The sequence below is a fragment of the Microcaecilia unicolor genome, chromosome 3, assembly GCF_901765095.1.
Source record: "Microcaecilia unicolor chromosome 3, aMicUni1.1, whole genome shotgun sequence".
In the NCBI taxonomy this organism is placed as follows: Eukaryota; Metazoa; Chordata; class Amphibia; order Gymnophiona; family Siphonopidae; genus Microcaecilia; species Microcaecilia unicolor.
In genome coordinates this window covers 253,461,812-253,486,892 of record NC_044033.1, presented here as the reverse complement: position 1 = coordinate 253,486,892, position 25,081 = coordinate 253,461,812, and the positions used below count along the sequence as shown (strand labels likewise).

Sequence of the window (25,081 nt, the reverse complement as noted above, 5' to 3'; positions counted from 1 at the left end):
TGTTGTGGGCCAGTCTCTGGGAATCCTGGTTTTTATTCCCACTTCTTTTTGTTATTGAGTTTATCCGTGGGACTTCTCGAGTTCTCCACGTCTGTAGATTCTCTTCTGTTTTGGGATCTTGCCAGGTACTTGTGACTGGATTGGACACTGTTAGAAACAGGATGCTGGGCTTGACGGACCTTCAGTCTGTCCCAGTATGGCAATGCTTATGTTCTTATGGGGTGTGGACCCAGGAAAGGCATGGGCGGGTCCTGTGATTACGGAGGAAGTTTATAGAATGCCGTCACTTGTGCACATAACTGATAGCATTTAGGTGTGTGCATTTACACTGGTCTTTACCATGGTGTAAGTGGTGACGCCTAAGATTAGCGAGTGTGCTTGAGACACACTGATCTGGACCACAGAGGAACATTCTCCAGATGTCAACGCCACACTAGAATTATTAATTTGTCAGACATGTTTGAACAAAGAATAAGCCCACCAAACACCCTCCTGGCAGCTAGCAGACTATGCCCCCAGTGCAACCACAAGACAGTGCAAGTCACATGTCAGAGATAAAGCAAAGATGTATTTTATTAAGTCAAATAACACAGGGTAGATAATTCTGAGTGTAGATTTTTTTTCCTTTCTTCCAAGCCAGTGGTTAAATGTCTTCCAGCCACGGAGGGCACGAGGTCTTCTGGCATAGTTTGCTTCTCCCTCTTTCACCTGTGGTCCCTCCCACCCCACTCCCCAATATCACAAGGAAATTAGACAGCTTGTGCAAATAACCCAGATAAACCATGCCAGAAAAGGTGTTGTGGGAGGGGGACCTGTCTCGCTGATTACATCATACCCCAAACCATGACATCATCAATAGGAGACATGGTTTCTTTAATAAGGGCTTAGCAGTTGTAGCAACTCTACTGCAAATGTTCCAGCACTTCAGAGGATATATACTGACAAATGACAAGATAGATAGCTTTTCTTTTCAAGGGGAGAGGGGAAAAGCAGCAAATATTCAGTTTTCCTCTCCCTTCCTCCCACCCCAAACGGCTGACTGACTTCCCTGGCCGAACAGCAACATAAGTATACAGGGCAGTAACTCAAAAATTCAAGAGAAACTAAGCAATACGGTAGAGTGGGCAAAATGTCCTGGTTTCATGAACGAGTTCGGCAACCGAACTAAAGAGATGTCACAGGCCGGAAGGAGAAAGCATGTGTCCTTGGCTGGACGGTCCCACCCCTTGCTGAACTCAGAGACACCTTTAGGCTCTCTTTCCACTTCCTGCCGGGTCCATCACAGGCCGCTCTTTTAAAGCGGCTTACGGAGAACAACAGTCCTTGCCGGCGAGTCACCGGTCCATTCCAGAGCTCTCTTCCGGTGAGTCCTGGAAGCAGATGCGCAACAAGCGCTCACAAAATTCCAGTTCCTCCTGTTGAAACACAGAAAAAAAAAAGTGTGAAAGATTGTGAATGTTGTCCTAATTTTTGTGCAACGGCCTCTTCTATTGGACTAGAAGGTTCCAGGACCTTGCGGGCAGGCACTGGTTGTTGTCTCGAGGCGAAATTTCTTCGCAGACCTTTACAATATGAGAATGATGACTGGGGTGATTATAAAGCTCTGGGTCTGAGAGAAACCGGGAAGGTTAGCTCCACGCCAGCACCAGAGTAAAAACAAACTGCTCCGCTCTTCTTTCTACCAGTCCTCAAAGATCTCAACCCAGTCGGGTTTTCAAGATTTCTACAATGAACGTGTAGGAGGTCTATTTGCATACAATGGAAGCAGTACGTGAAAATCACTCTCATGCATATTTTAAATGGAAATCTTGAAAACCTGAGTTGGCTTGCCACTCTCAAGGATTGTAGTTGCCCATCCCTGCCCTACCCAGTCACCCTGATTACTATCCAGGGTCCTCCCAACAGGCAATATTTCAGCCTTGTCAAAACATAGAACACGGGAGGGACATAATCGAACGGGGGCACCCATCTCTAAGGACGTCCCGGCGAAACCGCTATTATCGAAACAAGATGGGCGGCCATCTTTCATTTCGATAATACGGTCGGGGACGCCCAAATCTCAACATTTAGGTCGACCTTAGAGATGGTCATCCCCGGTTTTCAGCAATAATGGAAACCGAGGACGCCCATCTCAGAAACGACCAAATCCAAGCCCTTTGGTCGTGGGAGGAGCCAGCATTCGTGGTGCTCTGGTCCCCCTCACATGCAGGGACACCAACCGGGCACCCTAGGGGGCACTGCAGTGGACTTCACAAATTACTCCCAGGTGCACAGCTCCCTTACCTTGGGTGCTGAACCCCCCCCAAAACCCACTCCCCACAACTGTACACCACTACCATAGCCCTAAGGGGTGAAGGGGGGCACCTACATGTGGGTACAGTGGGTTTCGGGTGGGTTTTGAAGGGCTCACATTTACCAGCACAAGTGTAACGTGGTGGGGGGGGGGGATGGGCCTGGGTTTGCCTGTCTGAAGTGCACTGCACCCACTAAAGCTGCTCCAGGGACCTGCATACTGCTGTCATGGAGCTGGGTATGACATTAAAGGCTGGCAAAAAAGTTTAAACATTTTTTTTTTTTTAGGATGGGAGGGGGTAGGTGACCACTGGGGGAGTAAGGGGAGGTCATCCCCGATTCCCTCTAGTGGACATCTGATCAGTTCGGGCACCTTTTTGAGGCTTGGTCGTGAAAAAAAAATGGACCAAGTAAAGTCAACCAAATGCTTGTCAGGGACGCCCTTCTTTTTTCCATTATAGGCTGAGGACGCCCATCTGTTAAACACGCCCCTGTCCCGCCTTCAATATGCCTCTGACACGCCCCCGTGAACTTTGATCGTCCCCGCGACGGACTGCAGTTGGGGATGACCAAAATAGGCTTTCGATTATGCCGAAATTGGGCGACCCTGAGAGAAGGACACCCATCTCCCGATATGTGTTGGAAGATGGACGCCCTTCATTTTCAAAAATGCCCCCACTAGCGGGTCTTTGGTGTATCAGACGGCCTTGATATGGAATAATCTTCCCAAGTCTGTTAAACAAAAACATACTTATTTTGACTTTATTTCAGAAAGTCTTTTTAAGTTTTGATTCGGTTTTGGGTTATTTGTCCTTATTTTATAGATTATATGATTATGTTTAGATATAATGCTATGACTGTATACACCGCTTTGAACTTTATGGGATCCAGCGGTTTATAAATCCTAGAGAAAAGCACAAGTTGTGGGCCAACATTAAGACCATTGCAAAGAGAAGCTTCCGAGAGCAGCCTCTGGGACCATCTGAGCTACGTTCGATTGCCATCCACAGCCTGCCTTCTGCTCCTGATGTTCCCCCCATTCTAGAGAGAAGAGGAAGCAGGGAGTGCGTGAATAAAGCGAACCTGCTTATTATGCAGACAAGTGGTCTTTAACACATTATGCAGCAGCTTAATTAACGGTTCCTGCTTCTTTTTAATTGCATGTCTTAACGGCTGCTCGTAGATCCTAAAAAAAAAAAAAAAAAATCTAGAGAGGCAAACGCTGGGCTCCTGTTACCCGAGAGCTCTGCTGTTGAATGATATTTCAATTCCCTGCACTGGCTACAGGATTTTAGGAGGCATCTTATGGTTAACACCCGTGTGCCCCCCCCCCCCATCTTCCAAAATCCAAGGGGGGGGGGGGGTTAGAAAAGATTTGATGAGTGTAAAGTCCTCCTTATAAAACAGCTCCTCGAGATACGTGCATAGGAATTTGCACGGGCCTATGGCTTGCATGTGGGCGTGTTCAGGGATGCAGACTGGACAGGGCGCTGGTGAAGTCATGATCTGCACGCACAGTGGGGAACAAGCGGAAAATTCCACAGCTTCGACTGAGGTGTGATCTCTGCTGCTTTACCTCCAGTGCTTTCAAAACACTCATAGGCATCCGTTTGTCTTATAAGATACAACAGCTATTTCTAGTCTATTATACCGTATGTTCACACATTTAACGCATGCATTATTCACGTTTTTAGTTTTACATATCGCATACTCCTGTGAGTACTATAACGGTGTATTTTTACTAAGACGTGCTAATTGCAAAGTTAGAGTGTTTGTTTTTAAGGCTTTTTCTTTAGAAAACAAGTTAAGTGTTGCAAATCAGCTCGTCTTAGAGAAATAAACCGTTATAGCGTGCACAATATGCATGGGCATGTTAGCCTCCAGATTCTGTACAGGCTGCCCAAATTTGGGGGCAGAGCCCAGATGCGCGTGCAGACTAATTAGTCAATCAGGTGCCAACAACCAATTCTTGACGTTGCCACAAATTTTGATTTGTGTGTGCATCGTCCCACACGCTGCAACGCTGCACCCCCAAAATGTCTTACAGGCAACACATGGGAGAGTCAGGGGTTTTGCAAACATTTAGGCGCAGTGTTCTCGAGTACCGGAGTTACGCGTCCAACTTGTGCGGCGTAAATCCTCGCTTTAAGCGTTATTCCGTAAAGGGGGCTCAGCCCGGAGCGGCCTTTACAGAATAGTAGTAGTTCGGATTTTCCCCGGTGCCCAAATCTGAGCTCCATCTACTGAATCTGGCCCTACATGTGTAAAAATATGGTAAAAACCAACCGGTGGAGCCAGGGGCCGTGCATTAATAAAAGAACCGGAGGTCCTTACTTTTACGCTGTCCCCCCTCCTTAGAGAGGGGAAACAGGCACAACCCGCATCCGCTCCCCTGCGTACCTGGAACTCCTCCTGTGTCTGCACCAGCCGGCGGCGCTCCTCTAGCAACTGCTGGAAACCCAGCTCCGGCGCCCGGCACTCCTCCAGCCCCTGTGGGAAGTCCGTCACCAAGCTGAAACACACAAAAGGACAGGCATAGATAGGGCTGGATTCTTGTTCAATCCATTGTAAACTGCGTGGGCCAGATTAAAACTAAAAAGGTTTTACTGCCCACTGGGTTCCGGAGGGCGGGCAGAAGACGTTGAGATGTAAATCTAATCTAATGTATACATTTATTTTCCACCCCTCCATACAGGCCCAGTAAGATAACTGAGAAATACAAAGGACTTATTCATAATTCATCAAAGAGCACAAAAACGAGGGAGCCTTTTTGGGCTTAATGTGTTTGAATGCAGGATTTTAACGCGCGGCAGGCCCACCGCTAATGCTGCCGGCCACTGGCATGTGACCACCTCCCACTTAACCCTGCACTGTTACCTGCAGAGGGCGCCGAGGACATGCTCATGAAAGGCGCTGTGCTCAGTGCGAAGCAAGGCCACCAGCTGCTGCACCATTCCCATTGCGCAGAGAGTATCTGGGGAGCAAAGGGGAAAGAGAGAGCGTCATTGAAAGTTACACAGTGTGACTCGATCAGCCAAGCGGTGCCAAGTCAGCCCTGTGAACTACAGGGAGATCGGCGTGACTACATAGGACGAGAGCTATGGGAACAAAATTATTTGTGGTTTCAGAAAAAGGGTTAAAATGTTTATGTGAGTGTTGGCGTAGACGATGGTTTTTATTCATATTTAATAGTTTGTTTGTTTTTTGGTAACCTATTGAGATTTTTAAAAATATTTTACTGTCCCTCGGTTTAATTTTATCATAATTATGGTGAAATTAGTTCTTACCTGCTAATTTTCTTTCCTCTAGACCCTCCAGACCGGTCAAGACGCTTGGGTTATGCACGCCTACCAGCAGAGGGAGACTGAGAACACTAAAACTTAAACCAACATAAGCTAGCAGCCAAACCCCCAGCAGCCAGTAAATCTCTAACAAAGCAGAAAAACATATGAAAGCAATAAACAAATACAACCCCGAAAGGTCAAAGAACCCTGTACTCGGAAACCAAAAAACTTGAGAACATGCTTCAACTGACCGAACGTCACCGCGCTACGGTCCTTCTCTGACATGCAGAGGAAAAGGAAAACATACAGATAGGAAAAAATTGAAAATTTAGATACCTTTCAGCTATAGCAACATAGACCATATGAACACCAAAACTGTACCAATCACATGAATCACAGAGAAACATGTATACAGCGGGCGGGTTCTTGACCGGTCTGGAGAGTCTAGAGGAAAGAAAATTAGCAGGTAAGAACTAATTTCACCTTCCTCAGTAACCCTCCAGACCGGTCAAGATGCTTGGGAAGTACCAAAGCAGTATATATCCTAAGGGCGGGAACCTTGCATTCCAGAAGTCAACACTGCTGCACCAAAACTGGCATCCTCTTTAGCCTGCACATCCAACCTAAAATGTTTCACAAACGAATGCAGCAAGGACCAGACCTCCGCTCTGCAAATATCTTGAGGCGGAACCAAACCGCTCTTAGCCCAGGAGGAAGCTACACCACTGGTTGAGTGCGCCTTCAGAACTTCAGGTACTCTACGGCCCTTAAGCAAATATGCCGAGGAAACCGCCTCCTTCAACCATCTGGAAATAGTTGCCTTAGAAGCCGCAGCCCCCTTCTTCAGACCTCCATACAAACAAACAACCTATCCGAAGACCGAAACTCTCAAGTCCTGGCCAAATAAGTCTTCAAGACTCGCCGAACATCCAGTTTAGCTAAACGACGCTGAGACGCATCTCCCAACTTATCACCCAGAACTGGCAAAGAAGTGTCCTGATTTACGTGAAAAGAAGACACTACCTTGGGTAAAAAGGAAGGGACCGGCTTCAAAGAGACCTTTTCCTTAGAAAAGGATAGAAAAAGCGCACGACAAGACGCCTGCAACTCCGAGACTCGACGAGCCAAAGTAATAGCCACCAAAAATACCAACTTCAAAGTAAGATCCTTAAGAGTACTCGACCCTAACGGCTCAAAGGGAGGCCCTACCAAAACTTCCAAAACCAAGTTACTACTACTACTACTACTATTTAGCATTTCTATAGCGCTACAATGCGTACGCAGCGCTGCACAAACATAGAAGAAAGACAGTCCCTGCTCAAAGAGCTTACAATCTAATAGACAAAAAATAAATAAAGTAAGCAAATCAAATCAATTAATGTGAACGGGAAGGAAGAGAGGAGGGTAGGTGGAGGCAAGTGGTTACAAGTAGTTACGAGTCAAAAGCAATGTTAAAGAGGTGGGCTTTCAGTCTAGATTTAAAGGTGGCCAAGGATGGGGCAAGACGTAGGGGCTCAGGAAGTTTATTCCAGGCGTAGGGTGCAGCGAGACAGAAGGCGCGAAGTCTGGAGTTGGCAGTAGTGGAGAAGGGAACAGATAAGAAGGATTTATCCATGGAGCGGAGTGCACGGGAAGGGGTGTAGGGAAGGACGAGTGTGGAGAGATACTGGGGAGCAGCAGAGTGAGTACATTTATAGGTTAGTAGAAGAAGTTTGAACAGGATGCGAACACGGATAGGGAGCCAGTGAAGGGTCTTGAGGAGAGGGGTAGTATGAGTAAAGCGACCCTGGCGGAAGATGAGACGGGCAGCAGAGTTTTGAACCGACTGGAGAGGGGAGAGGTGACTAAGTGGGAGGCCACCAAGAAGCAGATTGCAGTAGTCTAAACGAGAGGTGACAAGGGTGTGGATGAGGGTTTTGGTAGAGTGCTCGGAAAGCAAGGGGCAGATTTTACGGATGTTGTAAAGAAAGAAACGACAGGTCTTGGCAATCTGCTGGATATGAGCAGAGAAGGAGAGAGAAGAGTCAAAGATGACCCCAAGGTTTCGAGCTGAGGAGACACGGAGAACGAGAGAGCCATCAACAGAAATAGAAAACGAGGGGGGATTTTTTGAGCAGGCACATGTTGGACCCGGGAGAGTGGTCGGTTCAAATCCCACGGCGGTACAACCGTCCGACGAGGAGGAAAAATCAGCTTCACAGCTCTCAAAAAACGAAGCACATCAGGAGAAGACGCTAAGGAAACTCCCCGTATCCTCCCCCGGAAACACGACAGAGCCGCAATCTGCACCTTCAAAGAGGAGAGAGCAAGACCTTGATCTACACCATCCTGTAAAAACTCTAACACCTCCGGAACGGAAGCAGACCAAGGAGAACAAGATCGACTCTCACACCAGCCTTCAAAAATCCACCACACTCTAACATACGCGAAGGACGTGGACCGTTTACGGGACTGCAACATAGTCTCAATCACCTTAGCTGAAAAACCTTTCTTCTTCAGCCTGTCCCTCTCAAGAACCAGGCCGTAAGCAAGAACGGAGACGAGTCTGGCATCACGATTGGGCCTTGCACCAACACCACCGACTCCTCCAGTGCGAGAGGCCAGCCTATCGCCAGACGTACTAGATCGGCAAACCACGGCCAACGAGGCCAATTCGGAGCCACAAGAATAACTGTCCCGGCGTACCGCTCTATTCTTTGAACTATCCTTCCTATTAATGGCCAAGGAGGAAACACGTACAACAGCTGGTGAGGAAGCCACGAGAGCACCAGAGCATCGATCCCCTCGGCCCTTGAATCTCGTCGCCGACTGAAAAACCTGGGCACTTGAGCACTGGCTGACAAGGCCATGAGATCTATCACCGGAAGACCCCACTCCTTCACTAGGCGACGGAACAATGGACGATGTAGCGACCACTCTCCCGGGTCCAACGTGTGCCTGCTCAAAAAATCCGCACTGACGTTGTCTACCCCGGCTACATGACTTGCCGAAAGACTCTGAAGATGGAGTTCTGCTCAACACATTAACTCCACTGTCTCCTCTGCCACCTCTCGACTCTTGGTGCCCCCCTGATGATTTACGTACGCCACCGCCGTGGCATTGTCGGATAGAACCCGAACTGCCTTGCCCTCGAGAAGATACTGAAGGGACTGCAAAGCCAATCTTATCGCCCGAGTCTCTAACCGATTTATGGACCACAAGGTTTCCTCCTCTGACCAGCGACCCTGAGCTATCTCCCCGAGACAATGCGCCCCCCAACCTGCTAGACTGGCATCCGTCGTTAAGATCATCCACTCCGGAGGATCCAAGGGCATGCCCTTTTCCAGATTCGGCGTGTGAAGCCACCATCGCAGGCTGAGACGGACCGGATCCAGTAAGCGCAGTCTTTTGTCCAAGCTCTGAGTCTGAGGAGACCACCGCTCCAAGAGGGCCACCTGCAACCGCCTCATGTGAGCCCTGGCCCACGGCACTACCTCTATCGATGCCGCCATGAGCCCCAAGATCTGAAGGTAAGAGTGAGCTGATGGGAATCGTTTGGCACAAAACTGACGAATCAATAACTGCATCTTGGCAATTCGAACTGCTGGTAAAAACACCCGGCCCTTCGCCGTATCGAATCGAACTCCCAGATATTCAAGGGACTGAGACGGTACTAGATACGGGTGTACCAACCCTCGTTTCCTCAAGGCCGCCGCCACGACCACCATAACCTTGGAAAAGGTACGAGGCGCCGTAGCCAGACTGAACGGCAGCGCACAGAATTGAAAATGCTGCCCCAGAACTGCAAAACGGAGAAACCGATGATGGGCCGCCCGAATGGGAATATGAAGATAAGCCTCTGTCAGATCCAATGACGTGAGAAACTCGCCCTTCTGCACTGCTACAATAACCGAGCGCAACGTTTCCATGCGAAATGAGGGCACCTTCAAAGCCTCGTTGATCCTCTTGAGATCTAGAATAGGCCGGCAGGAACCCTCCTTCTTGGGGACCACAAAATAAATCGAAAAACAACCTGTCCCCCTTTCTGAAACTGGCACGGGAACGACCGCCCCCAGATCTAGTAGCCGACGAAGCGTCTGCCGAATCGCCCTGGCCTTGACCCGAGAGCGGCACGGAGAGGCGACGAAAAAATCTGGAAGGAACGTCTCGAATTCTAGCACGTACCCGTCTCGCACTACTTCGAGGACCCACTGATCCGACGTGATATGGGTCCACCTCTGATAGAATTGACTCAAACGAGCCCCTACCCTTACCAGAGGCTGGACCCGCACACCTTCATTGAGAAGCACGTCCGGAGGACAGACTGCCCCCCGGTGCGTCACGGCCCCCTCACCGACCTCCACGAAAGGGCTGAGTACGCTGGAAATATCGACCTCTAGGCGCAACACTGAACCTACCCAGCCTATAGCGCCGAGTATCCTTGAAACGCGCACGCCCTGCCATACCTTGACCCCCTGCTTTGGGGCGCAACTCCGGCAATCGCGGCATTTTGGACTCTCCCAGGCCACGAACCAACTTATCCAACTCTTCTCCAAACAGCAAGGTCCCCTTGAAGGGAGAGAACATAACTTGGACTTTGACGCCGCATCCGCCGTCCAACCACGAAGCCAAAGAGCCCGACGAGCTCCAACTGCCAATGCTATATTCTTAGCAGAAGCTCTCAGGAGATCATAACTAGAATCTGCCAGGAAAGAAGAGCCCATCTCTAACTTGGCTAACTCCTGCACCAAGGAAGCCCTATCTAAGGCCGGGCTATCCAAAAGTCTTTCAGCCCAACGGAAACACGCCCTGGCTACTAAACCCCCGCACAGAGCAGCCTGAAGGGACAATGCCGAGAGATCAAAACTGCGCCGAATGAAAGACTCTAATCTCCTATCCTACGGATCTCTGAGGGCAGCCCCCCATCAACCGGAATAGCTGTAGCCTTGGTAACCGCGGTCACCACCGCATCCACTGTCGGCGACTTAAAGGAGTCTTTATCCTCTTGCGGAATAGGATATAGACTCAAACCTAAAAGAGTGGACACTACCTGCTCAATCAACTCCGGGAGCTCATCCCTGGGAAAAATACGCACCACTGAGGGATCTTCGCCTGGCCAGGGCCCCTCCTCCTCAGAGAACTTGTCCCCCAGGAACTCATCCCCCAACAGACTACCCTCGTCGTCTGAGGGAGGCAAAGAAAACAAGTCTGGATCTTCTGACCAATCCAGACGCTGTCGCTTAGCTACCAAAGGCTCTGCTCCCTTGGAAGAATCTGCCTGAGAAGGGCCTGCCTGCCAAGCCTGAAACATGGCCCAAATAAATTCAGGAGAGAACCCCATGGCCCCCGCACCCTCAGGAGGCCTGCAAACACTCTGCCCCAGAGCATCCAACACGGGGCGCGATCCCCCTGGGACGCCCGAATCCAAGATGGCGGCGGTTCCCGCCAAAATCGGAACCGCTGCTACAGCCCCGGAGGGCAAATCAGTGCCAGGCAAAGCCTTACTGCTACCCGAAACTTCCTCAGCCAACACCGGAGGCGAAGAATCAGACTGTTTAGGCTCCCCGCAGAAGCGGCTTTGAGCTCCTGGTGCGTCTATGCCCCTTCGCGCACAGGAACGCCAGCGCGATGGCTTTCCCGCCAACATCGCTAATTTGAAGCGATACACACACCAAAAATACACAATCGCCCCAGCTCTCTCAAACTTGCTGAAAATTCACAGGCTTCTTTGTCAGCTTCCCAAACAACCAGCAAAGCACTGCCAAACAGCCAAACGCTGTCTGAGGCTCCTCTTTTTTTTTTTTTTTTTTACACTCACAATCACACCAGAGCCCAGTTGCTACAAGCTGACAGGGGCTAAAGCACTCAAGGTTCCTACAGAGCAGGAGCCGAGGCAAAAGGCAGAGAGCTCAGAAAGAGAAGCAAAGAGCTTAAACCTGCCAGAAGCTATGGCTCTCAAGGTTCATCACTAGAGGAGCCGAGGCACAGGGCTGCCTAACCAAAGGCCAGCAGAGGAATAGCCACACAAAGCCTAAATTCCCCAGAGGAAAGTGAATCCCACTGGACCCGCTTATCCCGAAGCTCTCAAAATTCCAAGTACAGGGTACTATCCAAGTAAATCTAATCCTACTAGACCAGACTGACTGCTCAGGCTGCACGTCTACCCTCTGCTGGAGACTGAGATTTACTGGCTGCTGGGGGTTTGGCTGCTAGCTTATGTTGGTTTAAGTTTTAGTGTTCTCAGTCTCCCTCTGCTGGTAGGCGTGCATAACCCAAGCGTCTTGACCGGTCTGGAGGGTCGCTGAGGAAGTTGTAAATTTATGATGGTCTGTTTGTATTATTTTTGAACACCGCACTGAACCCTTTTAGGGAAATTTGCAGTTAATTAGAGCTATATTGACAGCACCTTGACATAACAGCCCCGACAAAAAAGCCTGGTAACAAAATAGCCCTTGACAAATTTGACTCTAGCAAAATAGCCTAATCATTTCTATAGCGCTATACTAGACGTACGTAGCGCTGTACACTTGAACATGAAGAGATAGTCCCTGCTAGACAGAGCTTACAATCTAATTAGGACAGACAAACAGGACAAATAAGGGATAACGACAAAGGGTAGCAAGATTCCATGCAGAATCCCAAAGAGTAGCAAGATTCCGGAATCCCAAAGAGTAGCGAATAAGGGAGAAGGACAAAGAGTAATAAGATTCCGGAAGAACAAAGAGTAATAAGATTCCGGAATCCCAAAGAGTAGCAAATATGGGAAAAGGACAAAGAGTTGCAAGATTCCGGAATCCAAAAGAGTAGCAAATATGGGAAAAGAACAAAGAGTAGCAAGATTCCGGAATCCCAGAGTAGCAAATATGGGAAAGGACAAAAAGTAATAAGATTCTGAAGTCCCATAATAAAAAGAAACAGTAAATAAAAAGGGGTGGGGGGGAAGGGGGACAAGGACAAGCCGCTAGCCTCAATAATTGGTAAGAAGGTATTGCTCAGATATCCATGATTTAACGCCGGCGGATTCCAGAGGCCAGGCGCCAAATGTAGAGAAACAAGCCTGCCCAGTGGTATCTAAAACAACGCTCGGCGGGGGCGGGAATGGCCAGTCGATTAGCTTGTACATAATCAATCCAGAATTTGAGTGGCAGATCAGAATAATAGGCACAAAGCATTGATGACGTGCCCTGTTCCAAGTCTGGGCTCGAGGCGAGGTACAATTCAGGTACTGTAGGTATTAACCTTCCTGACGGGCCTCATGTTCTGCTGTATCTCAGACCGTGGAGGGTGAAGTGACCTGTCGAAGGTCACAAGGAGCATCGGCAGGAAGAGAACCCTGGTTTCCTGCTTTTTCACCCACTAGACTATTCTTCCAGTAACTGAACGACAGAGGGCAGAAGGTTGGAGAATGGCCACAGCTATGTGAATACTTACTCACATGGTCCAGGGGTATAGATTGTGGACAAGGAGCTGTTCTGAGTAGCCTTTTCACTCATCTACCCCCCCCCCCCCCCCCAAAAGCTGGGCCACACAGAAGAGTCGGGCGAATGTCCCTGTCTCTCTTCTACTAGAATCTCTCCCCAGCCTCCCAACCTGCTTACCTTTGTGCTCAGGGTGGCTGAGAAGCAAGTTCTGTAAGAGGAAGGCCGATTTGACCTTCAGTTTCATCACGTCACTCTGCATGGCCCGCATCAGCACGGAGAAACCATCCTCCTTCAGGAACTCCAGCAAGCCGACCTCCTGCTCCCGTACCAGACCTAAGGCAGAGAAGCAGAGGGGAGGAGAAACAAGAAAGCGAGCGAGTGAGCGAGCAAGCTGCAGAAATCGGCAGCCCCCTGTGACAATACTACGACTCGGGCTGGGTCATAGTAAAATACAGTGGTTAAACTGATCTTCAGTAGAGGTTATTTTGAATCTGTGACTGTTTTTATGAGAAATCTTCATTGGCTATCTATTGATCAGCAGATTAGATTTAAGCTTGCTTGGTTTTCAAATCAATCTGTGGATCATTTGTTTTTTCCAGCCTCTGGGCGCAGTAATTGTTTTTTTGCTCACTTTACAAATTGGCTATTCCACACTTAAAAATATATGTTTAAAAACTGTTCCAGAGAGTTTATTTCCTTTTCAGGCAGTTAAGATACTAGATTTCTCTCTATATAATAATTGGTCAAGCTGCCTCCCTGGATGGCTCACTGGCTGGGTTCGTAACCATATACTAATGAGTTTACGTCAGCTCGCCTCCAGCATTCTCTTCCCTGTGTCCCGCCCTCGCGGAAAGACAAAATGATGTCAGAGGAGGGAGGGACACTGAAAGGGAAGGCAAGGGAAGGCTGGAGGCAACGCAAGCCAAGCCTGCCGCTGCTGTGACCTGAGGTATGGATGGGAGGGGAGGGGAGAGAAAGACGAGAAAACGCTTACATGATAGCCTTCCTAGGGCCCGTTTCATTTGTTCCGAAATGGGCGTTTTTGCTTGCACCATCATACTTTGCATTTAGAAAGGCTTTTAAAATATTTTTGTTTGAGCTTTAGTATGGATGTAAAATGATTGTAACGCTTAGGGGATTATAATATGTAATTTTTTTCATATGTGCAGGTTATTTCCTGCTTGTTAACGGCTTTGAATCTTTCGGGAAAGCTGGCAGTACACGAGAAGTGCATAGAATAGAATCCCAGCTGTGTCGGAGGCCTCTGTACAAGGCCTTCTCGCCCCCCAGTGATGCCCCTCAGATGCTTCACTCACAAGAGGTTGCAAACAGGGCCTTCACCCTGACGGTCTCGTGATGGTCCCGGTCCAGCAGCCTCAGCAGCATTCCCATTGCGCCCAGGGCCAGGGCGTGCTCCTGAACGAAGGGCACATTCTGACTGCAAGTGCCCACCAGGTGCGCTGCCCTCCACCGCAGCTCCGCCTCTGGCCGCTCCAGGTAGCGCTCCACCAGCAGGCGCATTCCGTCCAGTTTACAGAAGTCTGCAAAAGAAATCAGTAAGGACAAGAAGAGGTGTTGATCTGCTCTTCAGCCTAAATCTCTCCCCTCACCCTGTCTTGTTCACTTACCTGCGGCGTTGTCTATGTTCTCGCACAGGTCAGCTAGTAAATCCAGGGCCTGCTCTCGCCTCTCTTCCTCCTCCTCCTCCACGCCGTCTCCGGGCTCCCCCTGCAAACACTGCAGGCACTCTTTGATCTGCTGCACCTCATCTGCCGGCCCCAAAAAGGCACTCGCCAGGGCCTCCTGCAACCACTGCCGTCTCTGACAAGGGGAAGGACGGGGAGTGGGAAGGCGCGAAGAAAGGATTTAAAAAAAAGAGAGAAAAACAGTCCGTTAGTACAAAGATCATACCACAAAGAGAAGGGAAGGGAGCCTCTGCAGGCTCAGCCCCGCCAGTCCATGAATTCCCTAAAAATGTTGCCTCCTAAGTGGCTGTTTGCTCGAGGTATCGTTCCCAAAACACCTGCTCTCTACACTGAGCTCTCCCTTCCCAGGATACAACTCTGGCTTTATGTTATATTTGACTTATTTTGTTTAGTGGGAGGCCTATACTATGCCCAAGTCCCTGCTTATCCTTCACCTATTTAAAAAACTAAATTCCTTCCCTGGGTCTCTTCTTCAGCTGTCCGTGCTGTATTCATGCTTTAGGTGTGTATTAGTGTGACATCTGCATGGGGATGGGATGAAGAACTGCTCTTCAGCTGTATTCATCTTTTACATTTATCAGTACAGTATTTTTCCTGAATTCAGATACCCCCTGTTGTTGTTCTATGATGCCAAGTAAGCCTCAGGGTGATCAGAGAAAAATAAAATTGATGGGAAAGTGGAACAGAACACCAGGATCCCACACATGCCGACAGTTCATTAGTCTAAATTGGGGAGTGAGGGGTAAATCCTGGGATAAGCTCAGAGGATCCTCAGTGGTGGTGGAGTGAGGGGTAAAGCCTGGGAGGGGCACAGAGGATCCTCTGGTTTGTAGTGCTGTAGAACAAGGATCCCAACTGCTGTCATATTTTCTATAAGATTTCATAAATTAAAAATACCCCTCTATAAGGCTCTGTTCCTCCTCACATCAGTAACAATGTAACATCTCAAATTTATCTTTGCTGAGAGAAATCAGCGGGATCAAGGGACACTTGGCCCTTTCCTCATTTCTCTGCTGATGGTGATCGATCAAAGCTGCTGGGCTCACATTCCATTGTACTAGACAGAAAATTCAGTAATTTCAGAATGAGGGTACAGCAGGATCTCTCCTCACCTCTTGCGGCATGGGCTCGGCGGCGCTGCCCTCTCCGGATGCTGCTCCTGCCTCCACGGCCATGCGCAGGAGGCCCTGCAGATTCTGTGGCAGCTGTCTATTTCTCTCGGATCCTCCGTCTGCCATCCTCTGCGTTCCTGTTAATTAATGTCTTCTGCCTTCGTCTGCCAGAGGAGACTTTGCAATATCAGCAAGTTAATCTGAAAAACAGCAAAATAAAATTTGAAAAAAAGATGATTCCCCCCATCCCTCACAATTTAAACCTCTCACTACATAGTAACATAGCAGATAAAGACCTGTACGGTCCATCCAGTCTGCCCAACCAGATAAACTCATAGCATAAAGTATGATGTGATACTACATATGCAAACTTGATCTTGATTTGTCCTTGCCAGACTGTAGAAGTCTGACCGGCACTGGCTTCGCTTCCCAATTACTTGCGTTACCATCTAATCATTGATAAGGTTGTTTCGTACTGGGCCTTCTATACATATTCCTTTGTGTTTATCCCACACATATTTGAAGTTCATTACTGTTTTCTTCTCCACCACCTCCTACGGGAGGGCATTCAAGGTATCTACCACCCACTTTGTAAAAAAAAGTTCTTCCTGACGTTACTCCTGCCTCCCTTCAACCTCAAGGGCTGAGGGGAGATATGAGAGGGGTCTATAAAATAATGAATGGAGTTGAACGGGTAGGTGTGAAGCGTCTGTTTACGCTTTCCAAAAATACTAGGATTAGGGGACATGCAATGAAGCTACAAAGTAGTAAATTTAAAACGAATCGGAGAAACCTTTTTTTCACTCAATGTGTAATTAAACTCTGGAATTCGTTACCGGAGAATGTGGTAAAGGCGGTTGGCTTAGCGGGGTTTAAATAAAAAAAGGTTTGGACGGCTTCCTAAAGGAAAAGTCCATAGACCATTATTAAATTGGACTTGGGGAAAATCCACTATTTCTGGGATAAGCAGTATAAAATGTTTTGTACTTTTTTGGGATCTTGCCAGGTATTTGTGACCTGGATTGGCCACTGTTGGAAACAGGATGCTGGGCTTGATGGACCTTTGGTCTGTCCCCAGTATGGCAATACTTATGTACCAACTGGTCAGTGGAGCTTAAAGTGAAAATATAGCAAGTTTTAAAGTGTCCCTTAAACAGGAGGAAAAATCCAACCTCTACAAACTTTGTCTAACAAATGGAACCTCAAACCTCCAACAAGGGACCATACCCAAGTACTTGTAACACCTTGTAAATACTGGAGTAAATTCCTATCATTGGTTCCTACTAAGAAAGGAGAACAGAAAAAAAGCCCAACCGAAAAAACTCATCCTAAATGAGAAAACCGTATGGGTTAAAAAACTGTCCTCCTTTCTTGTATATAAATAGACACTGTAAAAGGAACACCAAAACCTAACCTACCTACGCTAACCCCAACCCAGAACCAAACTATTTAATAGGAGACCCCTCAGAAAAGAGAGCCCTAAGTAAATTATTCAAACACTAGAGCAGTAGGGAAAAAACCCTACCCTGCCCTCTATTAGAAAAACTTAGAAGCCCCCCGTAGCCAAGCTTCCAAAACGTAAAAAGTCTTATACTTAGCTTTGTCCCCAACTCGAAAGCTTCAAAACAAGCCTGCAAAGATGACGTATCAGGAATGCTGGCCACTAGCGATCTGCAGACCCTCAAGGGCTCCGGAGCCTCACTCAAAATACCAAAAATTCAACGACAGGCGCCGACCCTCCAACAAGAGCGCCTTGTTTCGCCAGCTCCTATTCCATTTGTGGCACCTATACGACAGAGACTCAGTTTCCAACGTCATTTTTCAGTAGCGGATGGATTTCAAGCGCCCTTCCTGAGGCAGCCACGCGAAACAAGGCTCTCTTGTTGGAGGGTCGGCGCCTGTCGTTGAATTTTTGGTATTTTGAGTGAGGCTCCGGAGCCCTTGAGGGTCTGCAGATCGCTAGTGGCCAGCATTCCTGATACGTCATCTTTGCAGGCTTGTTTTGAAGCTTTCGAGTTGGGGACAAAGCTAAGTATAAGACTTTTTACGTTTTGGAAGCTTGGCTACGGAGGGCTTCTAAGTTTTTCTAATAGAGGGCAGGGTAGGGTTTTTTCCCTACTGCTCTAGTGTTTGAATAATTTACTTAGGGCTCTCTTTTCTGAGGGGTCTCCTATTAAATAGTTTGGTTCTGGGTTGGGGTTAGCGTAGGTAGGTTAGGTTTTGGTGTTCCTTTTACAGTGTCTATTTATATACAAGAAAGGAGGACAGTTTTTTAACCCATACGGTTTTCTCATTTAGGATGAGTTTTTTCGGTTGGGCTTTTTTTCTGTTCTCCTTTCTTAGTAGGAACCAATGATAGGAATTTACTCCAGTATTTACAAGGTGTTACAAGTACTTGGGTATGGTCCCTTGTTGGAGGTTTGAGGTTCCATTTGTTAGACAAAGTTTGTAGAGGTTGGATTTTTCCTCCTGTTTAAGGGACACTTTAAAACTTGCTATATTTTCACTTTAAGCTCCACTGACCAGTTTGTAATAATTTATTTAGAGCTTGAGTTCTCCAGTAATTGTTAGATTTTCAATACTTATGTACCACCATCCCGTCTCCGGAAAAGGTTTGTTTGTGGATTAATACCTTTCAAATATTTGAACGTCTGTATCATATCACCCCTGTCTCTCCTTTCCTCCAGGGTATAATATGAAGGTCATCAAGTCTCTCCTCATGCCATCTTACATAAAACACAGTAGTAACATAGTAAGTGATGGCAGATAAAGACCTGTACGGTCCATCCAGTCTGCCCTGCGGCACAAACCCCATACTATTTTTGTTGCTTTTCTCTGAACCACTTTAAGTCTTTTTCCATTTTTAGCAAGATACAGCCTCCAAAACTGAACACAATACTCCAAGTGGGGCCTCACAGACGACTTGTACAGGGGCATCAACACCTCCTTCCTTCTGCTGGTTATACCCCTCTCTATGCATCCTAGCATCGTTCTGGCTGCAGCCACCGCGTTGTCGCACTGTTTCTTCACCTTCAGATCCTCAGATACATCACCACAAAGGCCCCGCCCGCGCCTGAGCTGTACTTACCAATCTCTCTCCTCCTACCTGGTCCATCTCTTTTGGATTTCTTCACCCCAAGTGCATCATTCTGCTCTTCTTTGCATTAAACTTTACCTGCCAGACCCTTGATCATTCTTCTAACCTTTGGAGATCCCAGTTTCTACTCCTTCTGTGGTATCCACTCTATTGGCTATCTTCGTGTCATCAGAATCAGCCCCAGCACCAACCCGTGAGTCACTCTACTGCTCACTTTCTTTTTCTCAGAGCCGATTCCATTGACCACCACCTCTGCTGCCCGTCAGTCAACCAGTTTCCAATTCAGTTCACCGCTTTGGGTTCTAAGTTCAGCCCTATCAGCTTATTCAAGAGTCTGCTGCAATGTAACTCCGATTTTTAAAAAGAGTTCCAGGGGTGATACGGGAAATTACAGACTGGTAAACCTGACATCAGTGCTGGAGAAAATAGTGTAAACTATTACAAAAAATAAAATTACAGAACACACAAGACAAACATGGTTTAATCTGACAGAGTCAGAATGAGTTCAGCCAAGGGAAGTCTTGCCTCACCAATTTGCTTCATTTCTTTGAAGGCGTGAATAAACGTGGATAAAGGTGAGCTGGTTGATGTAGTGTATCTGGATTTTCAGAAAGGTTTTCATAAAGTTCCTCATAAGTAAATTTAAAAGTAATGGGGTAGGAGGCAATGTCCTTCTGTGGATTAGGAATTGGTTATTGGATAGAAAACAGACGGTAGGATTAAATGGCCATTTTTGTCATGGAGCAGGGTGAAAAGTGGAGTGCCACAGGGATCTGTATTGGGACCAGTGCTATTTAACATATTTATAAATGATTTGGAAATCGGAAGACGAGCGAGTTGATTACATTTGCAGATGATACAGAACTATTCAAAGTTGTCAAAACACATGTAGACTGTGAAAAGTTGCAGGAAGACCAAATGGCAAATGAAATTTAATGTGGACAAATGGACAGTGATGCACATTGGGAAGAATAATCCGAATCATAGTTACCTGACGGGGTTCAGCACTTAAGAAAAAGATCTAGGTGTTCTTGTAGGCAATACACTGAAATATTCTGCTTGGTGTGTGTAAGTGACAAAAAAAAAAACAGCAAACAGGATGCTAGGGATTATTAGGAAAGGGATGTAAAATACATAAGTACATAAGTAATGCCATACTGGGAAAAGACCAAGGGTCCATCGAGCCCAGCATCCTGTCCACGACAGCGGCCAATCCAGGCCAAGGGCACCTGGCAAGCTTCCCAAACGTACAAACATTCTATACATGTTATTCCTGGAATATTATAATGCCTCTGTATCAATCCATGGTGTGACTCACCTTGAAGACTGCATTAAATTATCGTCACTATATCTCAAAAAGATACAGCGGAATTAGAAAAGGTTCAAAGAACAATGACCAAAATGATAAAGGGGATGAACTCCTCTCGTATGAGGAAAGGCTAAAGAGGTAGGGCTCTTCACCCTGGAAAAGAGAAGGATGAGGGGGGATATGATCCAGGTCTATAAAATCCTGAATGGTGTAGAAAGGGTAGAAGTAAATCGATTTTTCACTCTTTCAAAAAGTACAAAGATGAGGGGACACTCAAGGAAATTACATGGAAATACTTTTCAAACAAATAGGAGGAAATATTTTTTTCACTAAAGAATAGTTAAGCTCTGGAACTCACTGCTGGAGGATGTGGTAACAGCGGTTAGTATATCTGGGTTTAAAAAAAGGTTTGGACAAGTCCATATACTGTCATTAAGATGGACATGGGGGAAGCCACTGCTTGCCCTGGGATTAGTTACATAGAATGGTGCTATTATTTGGGTTCCTGCCAGGTACTTGTGGGGTTAAATGGGCAGTATTCACAATGGAAAAGGGTAGTTAGTGGGGTTCCTCAGGGGTCTGTGCTAGGACCGCTGCTTTTTAATATATTTATAAATGATTTAGAGATGGGAGTAACTAGCGAGGTAATTAAATTTGCTGATGACACAAAGTTATTCAAAGTCGTTAACTCGCAACAGGATTGTGAAAAATTACAAGAGGAACTTACGAGACTGGGAGACTGGGCGGCTAAATGGCAGATGACGTTTAATGTGAGCAAGTGCAAGGTGATGCATGTGGGAAAAAAGAGCCCGAATTATAGCTACGTCATGCAAGGTTCCACGTTAGGAGTTACGGACCAAGAAAGGGATCTGGGTGTCGTCGTCGATAACACACTGAAACCTTCTGCTCAGTGTGCTGCTGCGGCTAGGAAAGCGAATAGAATGTTGGGTATTATTAGGAAAGGTATGGAAAACAGGTGTGAGGATGTTATAATGCCGTTGTATCGCTCCATGGTGCGACCGCACCTTGAGAATTGTGTTCAATTCTGGTCGCCGCATCTCAAGAAAGACATAGTACAATTGGAAAAGGTGCAGCGAAGGGCGACTAAAATGATAGCGGGGATGGGACGACTTCCCTATGAAGAAAGACTAAGGAGGCTAGGGCTTTTCAGCTTGGAGAAGAGACAGCTGAGGGGAGACATGATAGAGGTATATAAAACAATGAGTGGAGTGGAACAGGTGGATCTGAAGCGTCTGTTCACGCTTTCCAAAAATACTAGGACTAGGGGGCATGTGATGAAACTACAGTGTAGTAAATTTAAAACAAATCGGAGAAAATTTTTCTTCACCCAACGTGTAATTAAACTCTGGAATTCATTGCCGGAAAATGTGGTGAAGGCAGTTAGCTTAGCAGAGTTTAAAAAGGGGTTGGACGGTTTCCTAAAGGACGAGTCCATAAACCGCTACTAAACAGACTTGGAAAAATCCAAAATCCCAGGAATAACATGTATAGAATGTTTGTACATTTGGGAAGCTTGCCAGGTGCCCTTGGCCTGGATTGGCCGCTGTCGTGGACAAGATGCTGGGCTCGATGGACCCTTAGTCTTTTCCCAGTATGGCATTACTTATGTACTTATGGATTGGCCACTGTTGGAAAGCAGGATACTGGGATAGATGGACCATTGGTCTGACCCAGTATAGTTATTCTTATGTAATCCAAATAGATTATATCTAGCACGTCCTTCATCCAGTTCTTTGGTCACCCAGTGAAAGAAATAAATCAGATTCATTTGGCAGGATTTTCCTTTAGGAAAGCCATGTTGCCTCAGATCCTACAACCTGTTAAGATTCTAGAAATTTAACTCTCTTTTCCTTCAGCAGCAAATCCATTATTGTTCCTACCACAGATGTAAGGCTTACCGGCCTGTAGTTTCCCCACTTCTTCCCTGTCCCCACTTTTGTGAAGAAAGACCACATCCGCTTGTCTCCAATATCACGGAACCTCTTCCGTCTCTAAAGATCTATTAAATAAATCCATAAGAGGTCATACCAGGATTTCTCTGAGCTCTCTCAGTATCCTGGGTTGTACCCCATAGCTTTGTCCACTTTCAGATTTTCAAGTTGTTTATAAACGCTTTCTTCTGTCAACGGTGCAATATCCACTCCACTCCCAGATTTACCCTCGACAGCAACCCTGGTCCTTCTCCAGGATTTTCTTTCGCGAACACCAACGAGAAATATTTGCTTAGCACATATGCTTTAGCCTCATCACTTTCCACAAAGCTATTCTCAGCATCTTTCAGTCTTCCAATTCCATTCACAGCTTTTCTCCTTTCCCCAATATATCTGAAAAAAAGCCTAGTCACTTCTCTTAGTAATTTTTTTTCTTCTGCCTGCGCTTTCACTAGTCATATTTCCCTCTTCATTTCTTTGAGCTTTTCTGTATTTTTTTGAACAAAGCCTCTTTTGCTTTTATTTTTTCAGCCACTTGTTTGGAGAACAATATAGGCTTCCTGTTTGTTTTGTTTCCTTGTATAAAGATCTGTTGTCATATTTATAGCAGCTTTTCAGCTTGGACGATTGTGCTTTCACTTCTGCTATGCCTACCCTTGCTGTCAGCTCCTTCTTCAAGTATTCCCTCATTTTATCGAAATCAGCACGTCTGAAATCCAGTACTTTTGAGTTTTGAGTCACCTGCGGAAAGATATAGACAGGATGGAGTCGGTCCAGAGGGCGGCTATCAAATTGGTAAACAGTCTCTGTCATAAAACATATAAGGACAGGCTTATGGAGCTCAACATGTATACGCTGGAAGAGAGGCAGGAGAGAGGGGATACGATAAAGATGTTTAGTGGTGTTAAAGTACAGAAAGTGAGCCTTTTTTAAATGAATGAAAATTCAGGTATGAGGGGGCATTATATAAAGTTAAGAGGAAACAGGCTTAGGAAAAATTTAATAAAATACTCTTTCACGGAAAGGGTGGTGGAATGGCCTCTCGGTGTAGGTCATGGAGACGAAGGCTGTCAGAATTTAAGAAAGCATGGGCCAGGCATATGGGCTCCCCTAGAAAAAGGAGGAGTTATTGGTAACGGAGGATGGGAAGACTGGATGGGCCATTCGGCTCTTATCTGCGGTCATGTTTACCTTACACAATTAGAAAGACCATCAATCTAGTCTGAGACCCCACATCATTTCTAACCCCTTCTAGCCAATTATAAACAATAAAATTGTACTGCTTTGTCACCTTCATATCTGCATGCACATCTCCCTGTCTCTCACCTATCCCATCCCTCATTCTGTTAGACTGTCACTGAAATGATTTATACTTATATATACTGTCATCTACCAACATTTGCTTATTTCCGATTATTTTCTTTTCCACGTTTTATTTTATTTCTATTGCAAGTGGGTGGGGGTGGGCGGCGAAACAGACTTTTAGAAAAAATGGCGCCTATGCGCCGCCGCCGCCACATTACAATATTGTTCTCTACCTCCGTCCTCTCACCTCCCGTACGACCTTCTCCTGCCTCTCCCATCCGCGTGGCCGTTTTTACAGCCCTGAAGCGTTCTCCGTCCGGCACCGGCGATTCAGATAGTCAGCCTTCTTGCCTGCGTCGGGGCCTCTCCTCAGGCGCGTCCCTACTGTAATGCAACGTCGCGTTTTCCGCAGAGGTGGGACACGCCTGAGAAGAGGCCCCGACGCTGGCATGAAGGCTGACTATGTGAATCGCCGGTGCGGTACTATACACGGTGTCCTGGGAAGGGGAGGGGCTGATGTACTATAAATAGTGCCCTGGGAGGGGCGGGGCTACTGCCCTACATCTAGCCTGGCTTCAACTAGGTGTCTCTGTGGGGAGGGGGTGCAACTGCAGGGTCTGAGCGCTGCCCTGTATATAGTATCCTGGGAGTGGGAGGAGTGAACAGACTGATGTCCACTCCTGTCTATACAGTTAGGAAGGGGAGGGGGGGGGGAGTTGGGCTGTAAGGGACTTGTATGTATCCACTCGCCTCCACCTACCCTCCTCTCCTCTTTCCTCTACACATAATTGATTTGTTTGCTTTATTTATTTATTTATTTATGTAAGCTCTTTGAGAAGGGACTGGCTTTCTTCTATGTTTGTGCAGCGCTGCGTAGGCTTTGTAGCGCTATACAAATGCTAAATAGTAGTAGTAGTAGTTCTGTTCTCTATACAGTGTTTTCGGAGGGAAGAGGTGGAGAGACTGCTGCCCTGTATGCAGTGTCCTGGGATGGGGAGGGGTGAATGACCTGCTACTCTATATACAGTGTCCTTGGAGGCGGAGGGGTGAAGGGACTGCTGCCCTACATATATAGTGTCCGGGGGGGGGGGGGGGGTTGGCATAGAATCTGCTGCCCTGTATACGTTGCCATAGGGTGGGGTGGTGTGAAGGGATTGGTTGTGCCTTCAGCCAGGGAAAGTGGCTAAGTAGGAGCCTCTGCAGCCTGTATGCTGTACCCCTGGGAGAGGACAATTGCAGAGATGCCAAGTTCTCCAGTTCCAGGCTAGAGACTTTTTGGTTACATCCTAGACCAGTGTGGGATTTACAGTGCCTCATCGTGCCCATTGAAATCGTGCTGCAAGTCCCATAATGCACCCGGATGGGGTACTCAAAAATCCAGGACTTTCACAAAATCTCCAGCCTGGACCAGGGTAACTTGGCATCTCTGTAATTGACTCACTGAAGGTCTCTGGGGGGAGTGGTGGGACACTGCCACCTTGTAACCTCTGACCTGAGAAAGGGAGGAGTGGGAGCACTGTAATCCTGCAGTCTGTGCCCTGGGAGGAGGAGAGGTGAAGAGACTGGACAGGAGGCATTGCTGATTGAGTTTGTGGTGTCAAGTCCCCAAGGTCTGGCCTTAGTG

At 47.2% G+C, this 25,081-nt stretch overlaps 1 protein-coding gene across 4 annotated transcripts; it reads right to left on the bottom strand.

Moving 5' to 3' along the window:
- Nucleotides 1-548: 548 nt before the first annotated feature.
- Nucleotides 549-23,920, bottom strand: HSPBP1 (HSPA (Hsp70) binding protein 1). 4 transcript variants are annotated; one of them, XM_030197853.1, is made up of 9 exons: nucleotides 23,691-23,920; nucleotides 22,807-22,893; nucleotides 15,795-15,994; nucleotides 14,605-14,797; nucleotides 14,293-14,517; nucleotides 13,154-13,309; nucleotides 5,170-5,266; nucleotides 4,693-4,804; nucleotides 549-1,415 (listed from the first exon to the last, which is right to left on the bottom strand). In XM_030197853.1, exons 3-9 carry the CDS (start codon nucleotides 15,918-15,920, stop codon nucleotides 1,335-1,337), a joined length of 990 nt encoding a protein of 329 aa, XP_030053713.1. In that variant the 5' UTR covers nucleotides 15,921-15,994; nucleotides 22,807-22,893; nucleotides 23,691-23,920; the 3' UTR covers nucleotides 549-1,334. The 4 variants fall into 4 exon arrangements, with proteins under 4 accessions (XP_030053713.1, XP_030053712.1, XP_030053714.1 ...); XM_030197852.1 differs by having other exon boundaries at nucleotides 23,705-23,920; XM_030197854.1 differs by lacking the exon at nucleotides 22,807-22,893.
- Nucleotides 23,921-25,081: the final 1,161 nt, after the last annotated feature.

Bases quoted from the DNA above. Each gene is read 5' to 3' on its own strand.
- HSPBP1 (XM_030197853.1), bottom strand. From the start codon at position 15,920: ATGGCAGACGGAGGATCCGAGAGAAATAGACAGCTGCCACAGAATCTG. The intron at 14,518-14,604 runs GTAAGTGAACAA...TTTCTTTTGCAG, and splicing joins GAACATAGACAACGCCGCAG to ACTTCTGTAAACTGGACGGA. The intron at 4,805-5,169 runs GTAACAGTGCAG...TGTGTGTTTCAG, and splicing joins GTCCTCGGCGCCCTCTGCAG to CTTGGTGACGGACTTCCCAC.